Here is a 20,456-nt window from a genome sequence, read left to right as displayed (position 1 = left end):
AGTTTTCATAATGTTTGAAACAAAGATATATACAGGACAGCTGGCAAGTTGATGGAGGTGTAAAGTTTCCCGTAACTCAAACTGGCTGGCTTATAATCAAGTAGAAAACCTCCATGTCACCCAATTTATGGGATCAAAACCCACCAAATGCAATCCAATTCAATGAAACTAATGAAGAAATTAAAATCATTTAAATTAAAAATAACAATAGTTCCAGTTGCACGTTGATAGGCTCCAGCAGCCTAAAGCAACAGGAAGGTCTGAGGTTAAGCTAGTTCCTCCTGTTTTAGAAACGTGTCAAACCCCATTAGCTCTGAAAGGATGGAGAAACTGGATCAAATTTTGTTTCTCTACTTGCGAATTAAGGAAAGTACACTAAAAAATTTATACCAGCTTCACAAGATTTAGTCATTTCAAAACGTAGCAACCAATTAAACTAGACAAGTTGGGAAAGAAAGATACACAAAAAGGCACAGAAAAGACAGGAATACAATACCATCCCCTGAATGATAATGAGCCAACTCTTGTGCTGTAGAAGCAATTCTTCCAAGAACTGCATTCATCTAAATCACAAGAAACATGTCAAAAGTGTTTCTGAAAGGTCAACAACAAACAAATTGCTTTAAGTATTCTCTGAAAAGAAAAAATTAAGGGCTTGGCCATGGAAGGTTCCTCGGTTATCAAAAAAAAAAAATTTGAAAAGAAATGCACAGATCAAAATTAATGAAACCTAGATAGTCCACTCTCGCCACACAATGCAAGGCTGATTTTATTGAATAATAGATTTACTTTCCCATGACACGAAAAACATACACAAAGTCAAAATAATGCATGAACCTTACATCCAGATGCTTGAACAGGCCATAACTACAGTCTGGCCAGATGGAAAATCAAATATTAGCAACTCATGGTTTGTTTTAAAATAAGTGACTATGTTTATTGATACAGGAACGTGTATTAAAAAATTTATATAAAGTGCACATAAACCACAAAAGTCATAAAAAGAAAATGCTAGATACATATAAAAATACAACTTTAAAAAATAAAAACCAATAAATAGAAAAAATAAAAATAAAATAATTTCCATCAGAGCAAAACAAAGATAGAGATATCAAAAAATTACTAAATTCAAAAATACCAAACATATGAAGATCTAATAATCATATCCTAACTGCCCTAAAATTAAATTTCACACAATAAGAAGCTCTCTAATTCCTCTGTTTCCATGAAGCTAGAAACCACTCAATCTTATTCAATTGTCTAGTCACCAATATGTTGACAAAAGTTTCTATAATTTGAGGTGTCTGTGCCACAGCAAACAGGAAATCCATGCAAGGACAGTGGCAACAAAAAAAAAGTAGTACCTTAGTCAAATCATCAATGTTTTCACAAGGTCAATTTTACACAAAATTTTTCTCCTCCTTGATGGTCCTAAATCCACAACTTGAAGGGTATTTGATCAAATCAACTAAATAACTTAATATGACTTAATGACTTAACTTAAGTTATTAAGCATATTAAGTATGTTTGGTAAAATAACTTAATATTATAATTTAAAGTTAAAAATAACTTTGATAAATGAACTTAATGGCTTAATGTGACTTAATGACCTAAGCATAATTTAACTTAAAGTCAACTTAAGCCATTAAATCATGAGTCCTCAATCTTACCAAAAGCCCTCTTAGTCTCATCCAAGAGACTAGGAAGGTTATAATAGTCTCAGCCAAAAGACCAGGGAGGTTAAAAGAATGGGGACAGGGACAAAATTTTACTGGAAAAAATTCCTAACATTTGTTAGTTTCTCAACAAGCACAAAACATCCAAGCCTGGATTGACAGCTGATTGGTGACCAAATATGTGCTCTTAAAAGGGATAAATAATATGTTTTAGGCGTGAAAAGAGGCAAAATCACTAGCATTAGCTTAAATTTATGTCACTATACTATTTTGTGAAACTAATGTACTATCTTGAGTCAAAGGCAGGAATAGAAGCGAAAGGATGTAATCCGAGCACACTCAACAGCCAGGATTGAAGGAGGGCTCAAACATACTCAAAGGGGAGATCTGAGGCTTGTGAAAGAAGAAAAGAACCAAAGGCATGGAATCCAAGCTACAATCAAGAGGAACGGCAAAAGAAGACTAAGGAAAGGGAAAAGATGACAATCAACCTTTGAAAGACAAGTTTTGGAGTCAAAACCTAAGCAAAAAGGGAAGAAGGAAGTTGAAGAGGCAAACAAGTGGTCCAATTCGAAATTTTCAAATTGGAAAACAACATTTTGAATCAGAGGAAGAAAAATGGGGAAAACCAGTAGGTGAATTTGAAAATTTTCAAGTCACAAGTGGCATTTCAAATTCAGCAATTCAGGATTTCAAATTCAACATTCTAATTCGAAATCAACCTTTCCAATTTTTTCAAATCAGCAATCATCAGTTTCAAATTAACCTGAGAGATTTAGAACTCGAACAATTTTTCGTATTTTCAGATTTTTTTTATCGTGTTCTTTTTATAATAAGTGGCTAATTAGGAGGTGTCACATGTTATTCATAGGGTTTTGCATTATGTGTAGAGTTTTATATTTATAGAAGATATGATGGAAGATAGCAAAACAAAGAGAGGAAGAAGATAAGTTTGTGGTTTGTTTTCATTCTTGGTTTACTTTTTATTTATTATCAATATATTTGCCAAAAATTCTCTTATGGAACGTGTGTGTGAGACAACCAAACCATGAGAAGCTAAGGTAAAAAATCTGGAATTGAAGCATAAAAGTGTAGCAACAACATGAGGAACAATGGAATTGGCAAAACTAAAAAGATCTAGCTGGGTTTTATGTTAGATCCAATAAGAAAGAGACTTTCTATGTAGTTTGGGGGAGGATATGGTAGCCATTTATTTGGGCACTAGTGATGCTTGGAAACCATTAATCACTAGTTAATTCTATTTAACTTATCATTATCTACACTAAAGTGAAATCCACAAGATAAGTGAAACCTTAATGATTCAACTCAAAACCCTAATTTGAATCATTATCTTGATGGTATTTGGGGACCGGAGTTAGAAGGAATTATTAGGTTTCGAATGCAAAAATGTGTTATAGAACTCAATTTGATCATGGATGACCTTAATCCTCAAACCCTAAGATCACTAAAAGGAACCCATGTTCTCTCTAATTTTAATTCCAAAATTGGATTGTCAATATTCTAGACGTTTAGATATATGACTTTTCCCCAGTTAATTTTCTTACATTGCTTTTAAAATTGAATCTATAAAATACAAGTCGTTGATATTAGGATTTAGTTCAAAAACTCATTCTTGAACATACACCACTAGCAACTCTTTAGTCGATCCCAGAGGATGATAATCCGGATACTACAAGTTGCAGTTATCCACTCTTTGGTTTTTCTACGCTGGGATAGCTATGTACTTAGGAAAATTTAAATTAATAAACAGAGAACAATAACCAGTCTAAACCAAGAAAACATCCAAGCCTGTACTGACAGCCCTAGCAGAACTGGCAGAGGCGGCACCCTATAGCCACACACAAAATCAATCCCAACCCAGACCCCAGAAAATCAACCCAAAAATATGATACAATGTGTTTATATTAAATACTGGTACTACTCTTTCATTATTGAATTGGCTCCCTATGTCATCTAATACTCCACAAGAACCTCTCAAAAATGTATTCTGACAGGCTCCTAAGTGAAGATCCCAAGATCCTACAGCACGGATGAGGGAAGGGATTACATCACATCCCATTACCATCTATGGCAATGTCCACACACCACAAGAATCAATTACTATAATGTCAGGATCAATCAAATATCTACCCTCAATGTATACTGTGTACCTGTAAATTCCTTGCTGAAAGGCTATCATCGATCATAGTAAGTTGTCCATTGACAGTAGATGTTGCAGCAACTCGTGCTCTCCTTCCCTGGATCAAAGCTGAAGCCTGACCAGTGAGCATATCAAATTGAGACTGCAGATGCCTAAGCTGTCGCTGCAACTCCAAAGCTTCAGCTTTATAAGCTTGAGTTGCATCCCTTAAGATGAAAGGAATATATCAGTATGGGAACCAGAATATGGTAACACAGAAATCATCACTTGCTAAAATGGTACAACTACAAACATATACTAGGAAAATTTTATTGAACATTATCTTTTTAATGCATTCCATATCAAATTTATGGGACTAATACATACACACACACGCGCGCGCGCATATATATATATATATATATAAATTGGGACTAGCATGTTTGAGCAGTTCCAAAATATTCTACCCATAACAAGCATCATAAAATGTTGATATATCCATAAAACAAAGTAGAAACTTGACCAAAGCTAGATAAAACTGGTAATAAATTTTTATAGCCAATAAAAATATGTTCAATTTGCCAAAACAGGGGGAACTCTAGCATACAGGAGTCTCACAAATGACCACCCAATCAGAGTTTAAAAAACAAAAACAAAACCAAAAAACAAAAAATAAAAATTCAGCATCCAACACACCAGAAAATGGTTCTTTCAAAAACATTGTCATCTTCAAAAATGAGAACAATTAACATTTGGTCATTTCAACTGTTATAGTGTTAATGAGTAATAAGATCTCATGGGAGAAAGCGAGCGAGAGAGAGAGCGAGAGAGAGAGCGAGAGAGCGGAGGTGATGAGGGAGACGAGAGTGCGACGAAGCGAAGGAAAAGGGAGAGGAACAGTTTCGTCATGGAATCCAAGACTTTCGAGATCGATTTAGAAGAGAAAAGGGGAAAAATCCAAGTTGCGATCTGGGAGAAAAAGAAAGGGATCTCTTCTTGGGTTAGATTGGGATCGACGAGTCTAGGGTTCCTCTTGGAGAGCTTAGACCATTGTATTAAGGATGGGAAAGGAGGAAAATGGGAAAGGGATTGGAAAGAAAATGGGAGATCCTACTCCCTGGTGCGTGGCGAGAACAAAGCGGGACTTTTTCTCAGGCTGGGGGTGGTCGATCTGGAGAAGAAGAGGCATAGTATTATTATTCCGAAAGGTAGGGGAGAAAAGGGGGGATGGGTGACCATGGCGGAGAAACTACAACAAATGGGAGGTTTCAATGGGAGAAAGGAGCACAAGCAATCAGAGTGGGGTGGAGGGAAACTTGGTTTGGAAATATCGTACGCGGAAGTGGTGAAGAGACAGAAGAATAGAGATAGAAAACTAGTTAGAATGGAGGTGAGAAAGGAGGAAATCCAAAACAATTTGCGAAAATTGGATCACTGCATTATTGGGAGTTGGGACCCTAGCTCAGCAGGAGGAGAGGACCTGGAAACTTTGGGGCGAACACTGGCAAAAGTTTGGGGGCTGAAAGGCAACCTGGGGCTGGCAAGGCCGGAAAAGAACAGGGTTCTGCTGGAGTTCGAGCTTTTGGGTGAAGCTATTAGGGTAATGTCCTCTGGGAAAAGATCGTTTGGTGGGTTTCATTTGGGATTAGAGAGATGGAACCCTAGGAACGGTTGTTCGGAAGAGGGGGAGATTACAAATGAAGTTTGGGTCAGGATTGTAGGGTTACCATTATCGCTATGGAACCCGACCATTTTGAGAAGAGTGGGGGAGGAGTGTGGCGGATTTATAGCAATGGACCCTCGGACGGAAAAGCTGCAGGAGCTTCAATGGGCTCGGATCTTGATCAGAACAGATGGGGAAGACTTGCCAAGTGTGTTGGAGATTGCAGTTGAGGAGAAGGTGTACTCTCTTGTCCTCTGGTGGGAGCTGAAACCGGCTTTGAGAAAGGCTCAGGAAAATAGGCGTGAAGCGAAAGAGAGTACAAGAGGAGAGGTTAGGGGTGATGGTGTTTCACGCGCTGACACAAGAGTGGAGAAGGAGTTGGAAAGCACACGGCTCGAGGCGCTACTCCTGCCAGAAGAAAGGATGGGGGTTCAGGAGGGAGGGGTGGGCCGGGTGCTTGCCAAACGGGCTCAAGGAGGATCGGGGGCCCGTCCAATCATGGACGTTGTGGAGCTTGGGCCTTATTCTTCAGGCCTAGATTTGGGCTCAAAAGAAAAAAAGAGGGGGGTGGGCTTTACGCTCAAGGGGCAACAGTGGGCCGAAACTTAAAGCTAAAAGAAGTGATGGGTGAAGTAGCTGGGCCTGAGGCTGGGCCGTCGAAAAAATGGTGGACTGCTGAGGAGGAAAGCCCATCGTGCGACGGGGGAATGGATCTAGATGACAGCCCAAGCAAGCCACTGCTCCAAGACACTAACAAAGGCCATCAGATGAAGGTGTGTTCGTCGGCCCCTCCACTTTCCAATAGCGAGAGCAACACGGAGGAAGAAATTCTCAAAAACTGGGAGACAGAGGACTTGAGGAAGCGAAATATGAAGATCTTGCACTCGGTGACAGACTCGACGCTAGTTGAGGAAGCTCTGAGGTACGGGTCTGTCCCATTGTTGAGGGGTGAAAGGGTTTCTGGGTCTTCTCATCTTATTCCTTTTATTTTTTATCGGGCTCCGGAGGGGGAGCATTATGATCGTTCAAGGAATGTTGGGGTGGAGCCTCAATTTGAGGTTCCCTTGTGTGTCTTACCTGGAGAAGGATCAGAGGAGAATGTAAACAGCTGTTGGGATTTGGTAGAGACTAATGGTGGCAGCGATAAGTATAGGGGTGAGGAGCGGGGTTTAGGTTTGAATGATCCTCAAGCTGTTAGGGGAGAGAAGGAGGATAGATGGGAGGAAAGCAGCCTGGCAAAATTCAGTCACTTCTTGGGATTTTTGACTGAGGGTTTAGAAAAGGAAATCCTGGATTTTTTGATTAAAATCAGAAAAAGAAGGGAGAGAATACATGGTAAGGTGTTGCTAGAAAAGTCAAAGTTTGAAAGGGAATTAAAGAGGTTGGAGTGCTCAGTGAATTATGAGAAGGGAAGGAAGCAGAAAGACCCATCACAGGGTAAAGGGTGCCAAATTACAGTGGTTTAATGAAGCTAAAATTGTTGAGCTGGAATGTGAGGGGGGCGAATGAAAAAGTGAAAAGGAAAATCATTAAGACATTTATAAGGAATCAGAGGGTGGATTTAATGTGTATCCAGGAAACAAAAATCCAATCAATGTCGGAGGGGGTGGTGAGAAGCTTAGGTTCGGGGAGATTTTTAGATTGGAGGGCCCTGGACGTGAGTGGGGCTGCGGGAGGAATTCTGATATGTTGGGATAAAAGGACATTGGAGATTTTGGATTGGGAGGAGGGCCAATTCTCTTTATCTTGCAGATTCAAAAATGTGGAAAATGGAACTGTATGGGTGTTCACGGGAGTTTATGGACCTTTCACTAAAGAGGAAAGGGAGTGTTTGTGGGAAGAGATTGGGGCGATCAGAGGCCTCTGGGAAGACCCGTGGTGTGTAGGGGGTGACTTTAACATCACCCTGTTCCAAAGAGAAAGGAGCAGGCAAGGGAGAATAACTTCAGCTATGAGGAGATTTGCTCAGATTGCTGATGAATTAGGGCTGATGGATATTCCTCTGCAAGGGGGAGTGTTTACTTGGAGTGGGGGTCCTAACAATCAGTCTTGGGCTAGATTGGATAGGTTCTTGGTGAATACTAGTTGGCTAGATCAGTTCAGTAGCGTTCTTCAAAGTAGATTGTCTCGGCCTTTATCTGATCACTTCCCTGTCTTACTAGAGGGTGGTGGTCTGAGAAGAGGTCCCTCTCCCTTTAAATTTGAGAACATGTGGCTTAAGGTTGAGGGCTTCCAAGATATGATTCGAAGTTGGTGGTGGGAGGTTGAGGTGAGAGGCAGCGCTAGCTTTAGATTGGCTACTAAGCTGAAGGAAATTAAACAGAAATTAAAAGTTTGGAACAAGGAGGTGTTCGGGAATCTGGGGTGTAATAAAGCGGCAGCTTTGCAACAAGTGGAATTCTGGGACCGTGTGGAAAGTGAAAGAATTCTGTCAGTGGAGGAAACGGAATTAAAAAAGGAGGCCAAGGAAAATTATAAAAAACGGGTGCTTTTGGAAGAACCCATTGGAGACAATTATCAAGGGAGATCTGGCTAAGGGAAGGGGACAGAAACACGGGTTATTTCCACCGTATGGCAAATGCAAATCGCAGGAATAATTATTTGGACAGAATTAAGATTGATGGGGTGTGTCTTTCTGAGGAGCAGGAAGTGAGGGAAGGATTGGCAAACGCATACCAGCAGATGCTTTCAAAAGATTCGGGTTGGCAGGCTGACATTGGGAGGCTGCATTTAGATCAGATCAGCCAACAAGAAGCAGAAAATCTGGAATCTCCTTTCTCTGAGGCGGAGGTTCATTCAGCATTGATGGAGATGAATGGGGATAAAGCCCCGGGGCCGGATGGTTTTACAGTAGCCTTTTGGCAAAGTTGCTGGGGTTTTGTTAAAGAGGAGATCTTGGCAATGTTTAAGGAGTTCCATGAGCAGAACACTTTTCTCAAGAGCCTAAATAATACATTCTTGGTCCTGATCCCTAAGAAAGGTGGGGCTGAAGATATTGGGGACTTTAGACCTATTAGTCTCTTGGGGGGGGTTGTATAAATTATTGGCTAAAGTCCTTGCTAATAGGCTGAAAAAAGTGATTGGGAAAGTGGTTTCCCCTGCTCAAAATGCTTTTGTGATGGGCAGACAGATTCTTGATGCCTCCCTAATTGCAAATGAGGTGATAGACTCGTGGCAAAAAAGAAAAGAGAAGGGGGTCATTTGCAAATTGGACATTGAGAAAGCCTATGACAGCTTGAATTGGCAGTTCTTAATGAAGGTTCTCCAAAAAATGGGCTTTGGGCAAAAATGGTTGGGTTGGATGTGGAGTTGCATATCTTCAGCCAAATTTTCTGTCCTAGTGAATGGGGTTCCTGCTGGTTTTTTCCCGAGTACTAAGGGGCTCCGCCAAGGAGATCCTCTATCTCCTTACCTCTTTGTCATGGGAATGGAAGTGTTGGGTATCCTTATAAGGAGAGCTGTTGAAGGGGGATTCCTATCAGGGTGTAGCATTCAGGAGGGAGGAAGGACTGCTTTGAACATCTCTCATTTATTTTTTGCTGATGATACAATTATTTTCTGTGAGGCTAATAAAGAGCATCTAAGTCATATAAGTTGAATCCTCTTCTAGTTTGAAGCGGCGTCGGGGCTAAAGATTAATTTGAGTAAAAGTAAAATCATCCCGGTGGGTGAGGTGGATGATATTGAGGAGTTGGCAGTGGAGTTAGGGTGTCGTGTGGGATCTTTGCCATCCCAATATTTGGGCCTACCTTTAGGGGCTCCTAACAAGGCCTCTTCGATGTGGGATGGGGTGGAAGAAAGAGTGAGGAGAAGACTCGCGCTATGGAAAAGGCAATTTATCTCCAAAGGTGGGAGAATCACTCTTATTAAAAGCACCCTGGCCAGCATACCCATTTATCAAATGTCTCTTTTTCGGATGCCTAAGATCGTTGTTAGAAGGCTAGAAAAATTACAAAGAGACTTCCTATGGGGAGGGGGAAATATGGAGAGGAAAGTACACTTGGTGAAATGGGAGATAGTGTGTGGGGACAAAGGGAGGGGTGGGCTTGGTTTGAGGAAGCTGGGCCTCCTGAACAAAGCTTTGCTTGGTAAATGGATATGGAGGTTTGCCTGTGATAGAGAGAATCTCTGGAAGCAGGTGATTTTGGCAAAGTTTGGGCAAGAAGAGTATGGATGGAGGTCTAAAAAGCCTAATGGGGCGTTTGGAGTAGGGTTGTGGAAGGAGATCATGAAGGAAACTGATTGGTGTTGGGATAATTTAGAGTTTATGGTGGGGAAGGGCACTAAAATCAGATTCTGGACTGATGTGTGGTGTGCGGGTACAGCGTTGTCCCAAACTTTCCCGCACCTCTTTGCCTTGGCTGCTAACAGGAATGCTACTGTGGAGGAGATGTGGGATCAGAATTCTGATCAAGGAGGTTGGAATCTAAGATTCTTGAGGAATTTTAATGACTGGGAGGTGGGCATGGTAGGAGATCTGCTCCTTAAGCTGAGAGGGCTTAGGCCGTCTTTGGAGGAAGATTCAGTCTCTTGGAAGGGAGGAAAAAACGGTCAATTTAAAGTCAAGAAAGCGTACAGTTGTTTAGTCAATCCCATTGACACCGTTTTTCCGGAAAAATGCATTTGGGTGGATAGTGTTCCTACCAAAGTCGCTTTCTTTGCGTGGGAGGCTACGTGGGAGAAGGTGTTAACGCTTGACAGACTTCAAAGAAGAGGATGGCAATTCCCTAATTGTTGTTTTTTGTGTGGTTGTGCAGAAGAATCTGTAAATCATGTCCTTATTCACTATATAGTGGTTAGAGCCCTTTGGGAGTTAGTCCTTGGGCTTATAGGTGTAAAGTGGGTCTTTCCAGAAACTGTAAAGGAGGTTTTATTTAGCTGGAGAGGTCCTTTTGTGGGGAAAAAAATGAAAAAGATTTGGAAGTCCATCCCGTTATATATATTTTGGACGGTTTGGAAAGAAAGGAATAGATTAGCCTTTAAGGGGGGTGTGCTACATATTCAGAAGCTAAAGAATTTTTTTGTTTGTAATTTGTGGGGTTGGTCTAGATTGGATATTGGAGATGACTCCCTCTCCCTTCTAGGATTTTTAGAGTGGCTAGCATCCACTTAGGGGGGGTGAGGTCTTCTTGGTCTCTTTTGTTTTTTGTTGAGAGGTTATAGCTGCCTTGTATATCTCCTGTATGTTGTGTGGCTATTGGCCTCTTTTTTAATACATATTTGGTTTACGTATCAAAAAAAAAAACTGTTATAGTGTTTACATCTTTGAAAACATGGTAACAGTAGTTTAAAGCTCTCAGAATAAACTCAAGGAATATTTCAAGAATGGTATACATGCAAACATACATATATTTGTGCGTGTGTGTGTGTGTGTGTGTTTGAAGGCACGTCACTGCTCATGTTTTTAGTGTTATTTCCATTTTCTCTGTTTCCAGAAACAGTAAACAATTCTCATTGCCATTGCCAAACAACCTCTGAAATTCGAAGGGAGTACCTAATCATGCATCCTGAACCAAAGAGGCAACTTTTTGAATATTGAATTATGTTTTTATTATAAAAATAAATAAATAAAAGTCTCTTTAGTTTCCATCTATCGTTATGTGGTTTAGCCTTTTAGGTTTGAGTTGATCTCAATTGTGTGGCACTGATTAAAATATCCTTATTATTACCCAAATGTAATACCAGACATAGATTAGTGCTGTTGCTATAACCTAGTCACCAAAGACCTGCAGTCTGAAATTCAAGGCCTTTCTTCAACAATGCAGTTAAATCCACCTGACCTGACTTCACTTGTCATGTCAGCTAATCATATTTCCAATCAATTACTAGTATGACTGGAGTAACACAGGCAGAAATAGGCAACATACTTTATCACTAACAATGTTCACATAGCAACACTGAAGGTTACACCTTCACATCAAAATCAGAATCACTGAAATAAGGAGGAAGCCTTTCTTTCAGGTGTCACAAAAAAAGATAAACTCAAGAGTAGTGTGACAATCAAGGAGTTCATTAAGCAATGCCAAAGATATCAGCACCACAAGTCAGAATATATCTCCCATTAAGTTGCTAGAACCATTGCCAATATCCACACAAGTTTTGTCTGAAATATGCATGGATTGCATTAGTGGGTTTCTGGCAACTAGAAGAAAGACAACCTCTATGTTGGGGCAAATAAGCTATCAAGTAAGCACACATTATCCAAATTCTTAAAACATATATGACTAAAAGTGTACCACAAAGTGTTCTTATCAAGTTTTTATATTTCCATGAACCCATGGCAAGCTGCAATCAATTGTTTATGATTGTAATCCACATTTGAAAATGCTTGTTGCAAGCATTGTTTCAATTGATTTTATTTTATTTTTTTTAATAAGCAAAGATCAAATATATTAACAATGTCTAACAAAAGGATGCACCAAAGCATACACAGTCTATACAAGGTACCAAAAGGCCAAACACAGTAAAGGGATACACAAAAAACCTAGCCTTACTTAAAGCTTAACCAATTCATAAGTTCTATGACAAAAAAAAAAAATCTCCTATATACACTCTAACCTACTCTAAAAAAATGATACATAAATGATTGTTTGATTACTTTACCTACTTTTTTCAGTATTATCAAATGATCTCCTACTTCTCTCCTTCCATATGGTTCAAAATAAGTACAAAAGTGTTGCTCTCCAAGCTTTCTTCCGCTTCTTTTTTTTTTAATCAAAACAAAGATATATTAAATATTGATAAATAGATCAAGAAAGATGAGAGATCCTACCCCCAAAATACAAGATCTTATCATAATATGACTTAAACTCCTCCACTATAAATGCAAACCAATACAAAAGCTTTCTTCCTCTTCTTTCCAACAAAGGATCCACATCAACTCAAAAGGACATCTCTTACAAAGGAGTGCATCACCCACTCTATTCCAAATAGGGTAGAAACTAGTCACCACAACATAACTATTCTCGAGCAATGTAGAAGGACAGGATCAACTATTTCTTCTTCTCCTTTGCGCAAATAGCATCCATTCAACATCTTCCAACCCCCCATTTTAAGTTGATCGAACGTCAATACCTCTCCCCATGTAGCTTCCCAAGCAACAAAATTGACCATCATAGGAACCCAAGGACTCTAACCTACATTCTTCCATTAGAGAAAGAGAAATAAAAAATTTAATTCACAATTTATCACACTTCAAGTTCAACCAAACTCTTTTATTCTTTACATCCCTACAAATCAATTGCACTTGCAATGTCCTAAAAAAGGTCTCCACTTTGTCTAGCTCCTTGTCATGAATCTACCTTATGAACTTGAAGTTCCAGCAACCCCAATCCCTTACCTACTCTCGCACCTCCACCCATACGCCTTTGGCAGCGGTTATTAAGAACAACGCAAGAAAAGTCTCTCCCAAGGATAAGTCACCACAACATCTATCCTTCCAAATTTTCACCCTCTATCTGTTTTTAACCCTAAAATGGTTTTAGTATCAAAGGCCTCTCACCCACTTATGATTATCTTCAACACGCTCACCCCATACCCTTTGCTCACTCCTCCAAGGCACCATCTCTCCTCTTTTTCCTCATACTTCTCTATAATCACTCACTTCCAAAGAGATTCACTATAAATAGTGAACTCCAAAACCATTTGCTGAGAAGAGCCTTGTTAAAAATGGGCCAACTTCTAAATTCTGATACCCAAGCCCTAACTCATCTTATACATGCACACTTTGGACTAATTCACCAAATCCAACTTTTTCTAAAGTGCCCCTCCCCCTTGAGGGAAAATCTTTTAAATCTTTTCCAGCCTTAAACTTACCTTTCTCGATATGAAAAATAATGACATAAAGTATATTCATAAGCTAAATAGAGTATTTTTTTTATCAGAGTTAGTCTTCCTCTTTTTGCTATGTCCTATCTCTTCCATATAGCAAGTTGTTTCTGACATCCTTCCTCCATCCTATCCAAACTCATGATCTCAAAGGAACTCCTCAAGGAAGGCCCAAATAACTGGCAACAAGGGTACTTATTCTACAAGCCAATACCCTAACTAGGTCCTCCACATTAGCAATACACCCAACTGCTACATCCCAAACTCTTGATGATCAACATGCTTTTTTCCACATCAATTTTTAACCCTGCAACTACTCAAACCATGTGAATGCCCAATTCAAGTACTCCATAAGCTCCTTACTGTTGATTTTAATTTTCTATACTCATAAAAAACCCAAAATCGAATGGAGGTGATCAATCACATAATGAAGAAATGTCTATAAGGCCTCACAAGTACCAAACCCAAAAAACGGGTGTGATAGATATCATAAGGGAAGGGACTGAGTGTTTCACTCATTGTATGAACAATAAAGCGAGTATTAATAACACATGAAAAGGGAGTTTGATCAACATCAAGAGGATAAAGAGTTTGAGGTAGATGTTTGGTCCACTTATCACAACAATTATCCATCACATTTTTCAGATCATTCATATTAATTCAAAGATTAATACCATTTATATACAAGGTTGATGTGCCACAAAGGTCTCTCATCCACCCAGATTTTCATGCATCTTTCCTCAAGAAAAATATTGCCCTTCCACCAATATCTAATAAAGGCATTCTCTTACTCCAACTCCTAAAGCCATCATAGAATATGTATGAGGAAATATCCCCAAGTGATATTCTTTGATTGGAAAAGCTCTTACTTTGTAGGAGCAAATTTAGAAGAATCTAACAGTAGACCTTGAGGATGAGGGAAATTTTTTAGGCAATCACCAAGGAGTTAGCATGATTGTGCGGGCAAGCCTTAGAGTCCAAGTGTATATCACACCATACAAGTTCAAAAGGCAACAAAAAGACATTAGAGAACTCCATGGGTATTCATTCAAGTGGCTTTGGTAGTTTAGGTAAACTAATTAATTAAATGGGAATCCAGAAATATATTAAAGAAGTAACATTAAATAACACCCTATCATAAAATTTTTGACCCAATTGATTAGCAAGGATATACAGGTGAAGGAGGTATTAGGCCTTGTACCAAAATCAAGTGCATGGGGGGGCGCAAGGACCTTAACACTAGATAACATCTTCATGATGAGAAGAGATTGTATAAAACATTGTGTTTATTAGCCTATATGAGGATCAACAAAACGAATGAATCCTCCAAATAATTAATTGATAGTGGAAGAAGGTAAATAGATAATTTTAATCATATTTAAACTCTTGTCAATTTTCTTCACACTATTGAACACATCCTTCTTGTATCAATCATCCTCTTGTTTAAATACAATCAAATAGGTCCACATAGGGGGGTGTTTGCGTTGCCTCTCCCTTATGTGAATGTGTTTATAGCTGTAAAGAAAAAGGGAAAAAAAAGCCCCAAAGCTTTTGTAACTCCATTATGCATTTTATGGCAAATTAGCAATATAAATGTACTAAGATTTTCCAAACGTATCTCACAAAGAATTTCTATGGCAAAACATCTTCAATGTCAACAAGCATGACATCATATAAATTCTTCAATCAGTTGTAGATAGCAAAAATATAATAACGGAACAAAAAAGACTAAAAACCAAAGAATAAAGAACATATATGTAACGTAAAATCAATTACTAGATATCATTCTCTACATATATATCTCCGTTTTTCTAATTAGAGGTTACCTTATATCTTTTAACCCTTCTTCAGCCCCAAAAACTGCTTCTTGGTTGTCTCTTCTGGTTGAAAAGGCTGAAATGCTATCATAAGCAAAATCCAAGTCCTCCCCCTGTGAAGACATGTCATTCAATCAATGAGCATACATAAGCATACGTGAGTGGGTCAAAAAATGCAGCAAAGAACAGTACAAGATGCAATATTATCAAATATGTCTTGTACAACACAAAACACCTGTTGGCCCGAAGAAAGAGTGATCCATGCAAAACTCTCTTTTTCATACAGGTTATATTTGTATCAATAGAAATAGGTCATGGAAAGTTTTTCCATAAAAGATAAGATATTCTCCTTTATTACAATGGATATTTTAGCATGAAAATTGGAAAATTTTCACCATGTTTCTTCATTTAGATTTGAGAGGAAAAAAATAACAGAGCTTGAAATTTAATCATTCTTCCTGCAAACATTTCCCATCAAAAACAAATAAATCCTAAAGGAAAGAATAATCTGAATCAAGTAATAAATGGAAAATATGGGGAAGGAGGAGTGCGAAGGTCTTGTGAAGTGAGAGATAGATATGGGGTTGGGTTATGGGAAGTTATCAAAAAGGATTTGGCCACCTTTTATAGCAAAAAGTTCTTTTTTTTTGGGGAAATAGAAGGAAGGTGAAGTTTTAGAAGGATAGGTGATGTGGGAATAAGTTTTCCTACGCATCTTTCCCTTCTTTGTATGCCCTAGTCATATCAAAGGATGCTTGGGTGACACATTTACAGGACCAAACAGGAGAAAGCGGTCATTGAAACCCTTGTTCTAGACACTTGAATGATTGGGAGTTGGACAATGTAGAGGTTTTCCTTTCAAAGTTACAAGGAACATCAGTGAATAGTAAGTAGGAGGACAAGGTGGTGCAGATGGATTCAAGGAAGGATAAATTTCCTGTTAAGTCTTTATGGTGCTACTTCAAAACTAGGGTTTCGATTCCTTATCCAATGAGTGAAATTTGGAATCCATAGGTACCTTCCAAAGTCAATTTCTTCATGTGAGAAGCTAGCTGGGGAAAGATATTGACCCTAGATCAGCTTCAAAGAAGAGGGGTTATTGGCTAACAAATGTTATCTTTGTAAAGTTGAGGAAACCAATGATCATATCCTCTATCATGGCACCAAGACAAGGATTCCATAGCAATTGCTTTTTGCTCTATTTAGTGTTTATTGGGTACAACCTTCATCAATCAGAGAGACTCTTTTAAGGTGGCATGGATCCATTGTGGGCAAAAGATGTAAGAAGGTTTGGAATGCAACTCCCTTGTGTATTTTTTGGACAATATGAAAAGAAAGGAACTGAAGGTCTTTTGATACAGAAGAGCAGTCAGATCATGCTTTGAAAAAAAAAAAATTCAGTGATCTGTTCCTATGGGTGAAGTTGTACATAGATATTACTATGCATTTAATCGATTTTGTTGATTAGTTGAACTCTCACTAAGGGAAGGGAGTTGTTTTTTGTGTCCTTTCTTTTTGGATGTGCCTTTTGGTGCTTGTTGTATAGATCCTACGTACTTTGGAGCGTTATTTTTTTTGGTTCCTATTTATAAAATTTTATCATTGCCTATCAAAAAAAAAAATTATCCTTGATAAATCAGAGTGTGAAAAATCCCCATAAGCTCACTGAAGAAAAAATAAAATAAAAAATAAAAATCATTTATAAACATCCACAAGAAATTGTAGAGAAACATGAAAGCATTCACATGTGACAAAGAGACTATTCTATAACACTAGATGCATAACAAAAATTACCTCCAATAGCTTCCCTTCTTCTAGAAATTGCTCATACCTGAATAGGAAATACAAGATAATTACTTATTAGGAATGTGCACCAGTTAACTAAGTCTTCATTGAAAAAATACACAAGAACCACAGATACAAACAATTCAAATGAAAGGGTAACACTAGGTTTGGTTCCTAATGAAGTAAAGGAAAATAATAAAAAAATTTCCCTGTTTCTTTTCATTCCCTCAGTTTTGGTTCCCAAAAAAATGTAGGAAATAACAGAGATATCTGTTATCACTTGCCCGCTTCTCTGTGTAACCAAACAAAGGGGGAAAGGAGTACAAATCTGAATCCACTCTAAAATTCATACACAGTAACTTAAGGCAGGAATATGGATGTTCAAAACAAATCCTAACCCTCAGTTCAGTTGTTCCTCAGACAAAGCATGAAAATAATTAAAAAAAATTGTATGATTTTAATTTCACCTCCTCAGTTTTCTGGGTAATTAAATAGAAGACGAAAGAATGAAAATAAATAAACATACAAGGACAGCAGGTATAAAACCATAACCTCGGCTTCTTTACAAAAAAAATGTAGGAAAATAACAAAAATTTCTATTGTTTTCTTTTGTGACATTCCACATAAATTCTAAGCCTCGGGATATAAACACCCATTCAGTCCAAAATTCATGTTAGGCAAAATCTGAGGATTGCAGGTAGGACATTTCAAATAAGCCCCAATATCAGTTCAGTTTTCTCAGAAAAATAACAAGAAGGTCCATAATCTCCCTTTTATTTCTTAAGTTTTTGCATAAACCAAAAATAAACCCTAACCCTCAGTTTGGTTCCTAGGAAAATATTGGTAACAAAACCTTTTGACATCTTTCTTTTTATCTCAGTTTGGCTCCTAAGAAAATGGGGAAGATATAGATAGTTTATTGTTAGGAATAGAAATACAAAGTCCCTACAATTAATATAAATAAATAAACAAGAACTCCGGCTCCATGTATGGACAATTCAAAAACACCCTAACCCTCAGATTGATTTTCACAGGAAATGCAGGGGTCAAAAACACCAAAGTTTCTGTAATTTCCATTTCATTGCCCAAGTATTCTGATTAACCATTCATAGAGAGAACAAAACTGAAGAGAGAGAGCAAAGACATAACTGAGAAACGTGGGAAAATAAAAGAATTATTTTATTATTAAGAATACAACTACTATTCATGCTAAATTTCATATGAATACATAAGCAATAACTGCAGGTGCCAGAATTTAAGGTAAACCCTAACCCTCAGCTTCTGAGAAAAACGCAGGAAAAATATCAAAGAAAAAATACCAATTCACCCTAAATTCCACATCTTGAAGAGAGAGAAAGAGAAACAGTGGCTATAAAATTCAAATGAAGCCTAACCCCCAATTCTCATTTCGTTTTTCTAAATTTTTTCTAGTTTACAGGTATTTCCAATATGGCCAAACCCTCATTATGGTGAAATCAACCAAAAAATATCTCCATAATTTGCATTTGTTTTCCAGAATTTTTTCTGGTTAACAGGAATTCAAATAAATCCAAACCCTGACTTTACTGAACCCGAAAACAACATTTTTTTCTGGTTCACAAGTTCTCAAATAAATCTAAAAAGTTTTTTTTTGATAGGTAAAAGTGAGAATATATTAAAAGCCCAAAGAGCACATCAGTGTACACACAAAGTAGACAAAGTGCACCACGGCAGAAGAACAAAAAGAACAAGGAAAAACAACCAAACCCAACACCCCATAGAAACAATTTTCTCCCATCGCTCTCAATCACCCTGCAAACCACCCACTGCACAACACGCCTTGTCTTCAGTCCCTCTCCTTGTGTCCACCTTCCTCAGCAGGGACATGATCTCATTTTCGAAACCCACCACTGGCATTCGCAAAAAGCTACTGAACCTAGTCAGCTTATCAAAAAGATTCTCCGAAGGAAGCACCTCCCCCATGGAGCAGCTGCTTGACTTTATCTTGGAAGTGTCTGACTCCCCAAAACTGGCAACGATGTCTTTGCACAAAGAAATTGCCTCAAAGTTCTGTGGAAACGCCAGCAAAGAACCATCCTTCAACATCATCTTAAGCAGACGACTTCCTTCTCCCAAAGCCCCACCAGGAAGTCCCTCTTTCAACCGCGCAATCTTATCCCATCCACGACCTTCAACCACGAGCTGGTTCCCTAACTCCATCATCTAACGGCCCAGCCTTTGGAACCAAAGATGAAGAAAAAGGAGACAGCTGAAAACTACCATTTTCGTTTTGTTTCTGATTTATTTTTCTGGTTTGCAGGTATTCAAATAACCCCAAATCCTCATTTTGGCTATATAAACAAAAAATCTAAGTAATTTTCATTTGATTCTGGGACCTTTTTCAAGGTATGTAAACTTTCACTTTGCTGAAAATAACAAAAACCCCCATAATGTTCATTTCGTTTCTGGATTTTTTTTTCTGGTTTACCGGTATTCAAAAACAAACTCAAATCCTCACATTACTGAAAACAACCAAAGAAAAAAAATTCTCAGTAATTTTCATTTGATTTCCACAATTTTTTTTCCGGGTCACAGCTATTCAAATGAACTCTAACCCTCGCTTTGGTGGACGAAAACAACAAAAATAGACCTAATTTTCATTTCGCCTCAGAAACTTTTTCTTGTAAGCTAAACAAACAGATTGTGAAAGGAATTGAAGAGACGTAACTGAGAAACCTCGGAGAGGGAGAGAACATTGGAGGAGCGAAGGCTGGAGCAGATCCAATCGAGAATGGGTCGAGCATCTTCGTACTGGAAAGGCCATTCGAAGCTGTCTGGGTCGAGAGCTTCAGCTCCTTCGTAGCCCAATTCTCCCAACAGCGCGCAGAGCCTGGCGCCACTCATCGTCGGCGTATGGGCTCAGATCTGGAAGGCTTGCATTTCAAAATTGAGGAGATCTGACGAGTGGAAGCCGGAGTGGGTGGTTTGGCGCCGGCCTCCTTTGAGTTGAGATGCCGCCTAGAGCTTCGTCGTTTTCGATTTTTTTTTTTTTTTTTTTTATTACGGGGAATTTTTTTTTTAAACAAAATATAAAATTTGTTTCCGCGTGAATTTGAATCGAGCTTTTTTATTTTAACAAAAAATACTCTTCCCGTGCTTCTCTCTGTACTCTTAGTATAAGATGCACGTGTATACGTAATTCTAGAATATTAATAACAAATTGTATTAGTTGTTTAATGTTATTTTCACTTATTTTATATATAATTATTTTTAAAAATAATTATTAAAAATAAAACACTAAATATAAAAATTATTTTTAAAACATATTTAAAAATATTAAAAACGGATTAAAATATTTTAGGTTTTCAAACAAATTTTTGTTGTACAAAAATTAGAGAACGGTAAAAACTGTTATCACCTTTAAAAATAATGTTTTATTTTTTAAAGTAAAAAACAATTTTTAAATATCCATAATACTATGTGGCTATTATTTTTTGTTTTCGATTTTTAAAAATAATAGAAAAACATACACTATTATTTATCTTTCACATAAAATCATTATTTTTCAA

General features: G+C 38.1%; 1 protein-coding gene across 2 annotated transcripts in view; it reads right to left on the bottom strand.

Moving 5' to 3' along the window:
- The window catches only part of LOC100248257 (AUGMIN subunit 3), a 37,032-nt gene extending 17,046 nt beyond the window's left edge, over positions 1–19,986 (bottom strand). For both annotated transcript variants that reach the window (XM_059738246.1, XM_059738247.1), the window contains exons 1-5: positions 19,616–19,986; positions 16,918–16,954; positions 15,133–15,236; positions 3,848–4,043; positions 497–563 (exon numbers count right to left, since the gene is read on the bottom strand). In XM_059738246.1, the coding sequence (XP_059594229.1) occupies positions 497–563; positions 3,848–4,043; positions 15,133–15,236; positions 16,918–16,954; positions 19,616–19,791 (580 nt within the window). In that variant the 5' untranslated portion in view covers positions 19,792–19,986. The remainder of the gene's footprint in view (positions 1–496; positions 564–3,847; positions 4,044–15,132; positions 15,237–16,917; positions 16,955–19,615) is intronic.
- Positions 19,987–20,456: the final 470 nt, after the last annotated feature.

Source organism: Vitis vinifera, chromosome 7, assembly GCF_030704535.1.
Source record: "Vitis vinifera cultivar Pinot Noir 40024 chromosome 7, ASM3070453v1".
Lineage (NCBI taxonomy): Eukaryota > Viridiplantae > Streptophyta > Magnoliopsida > Vitales > Vitaceae > Vitis > Vitis vinifera.
The sequence above is the reverse complement of the archived record's forward strand: the minus strand, read 5'-3'. Positions and strand labels throughout refer to the sequence as shown.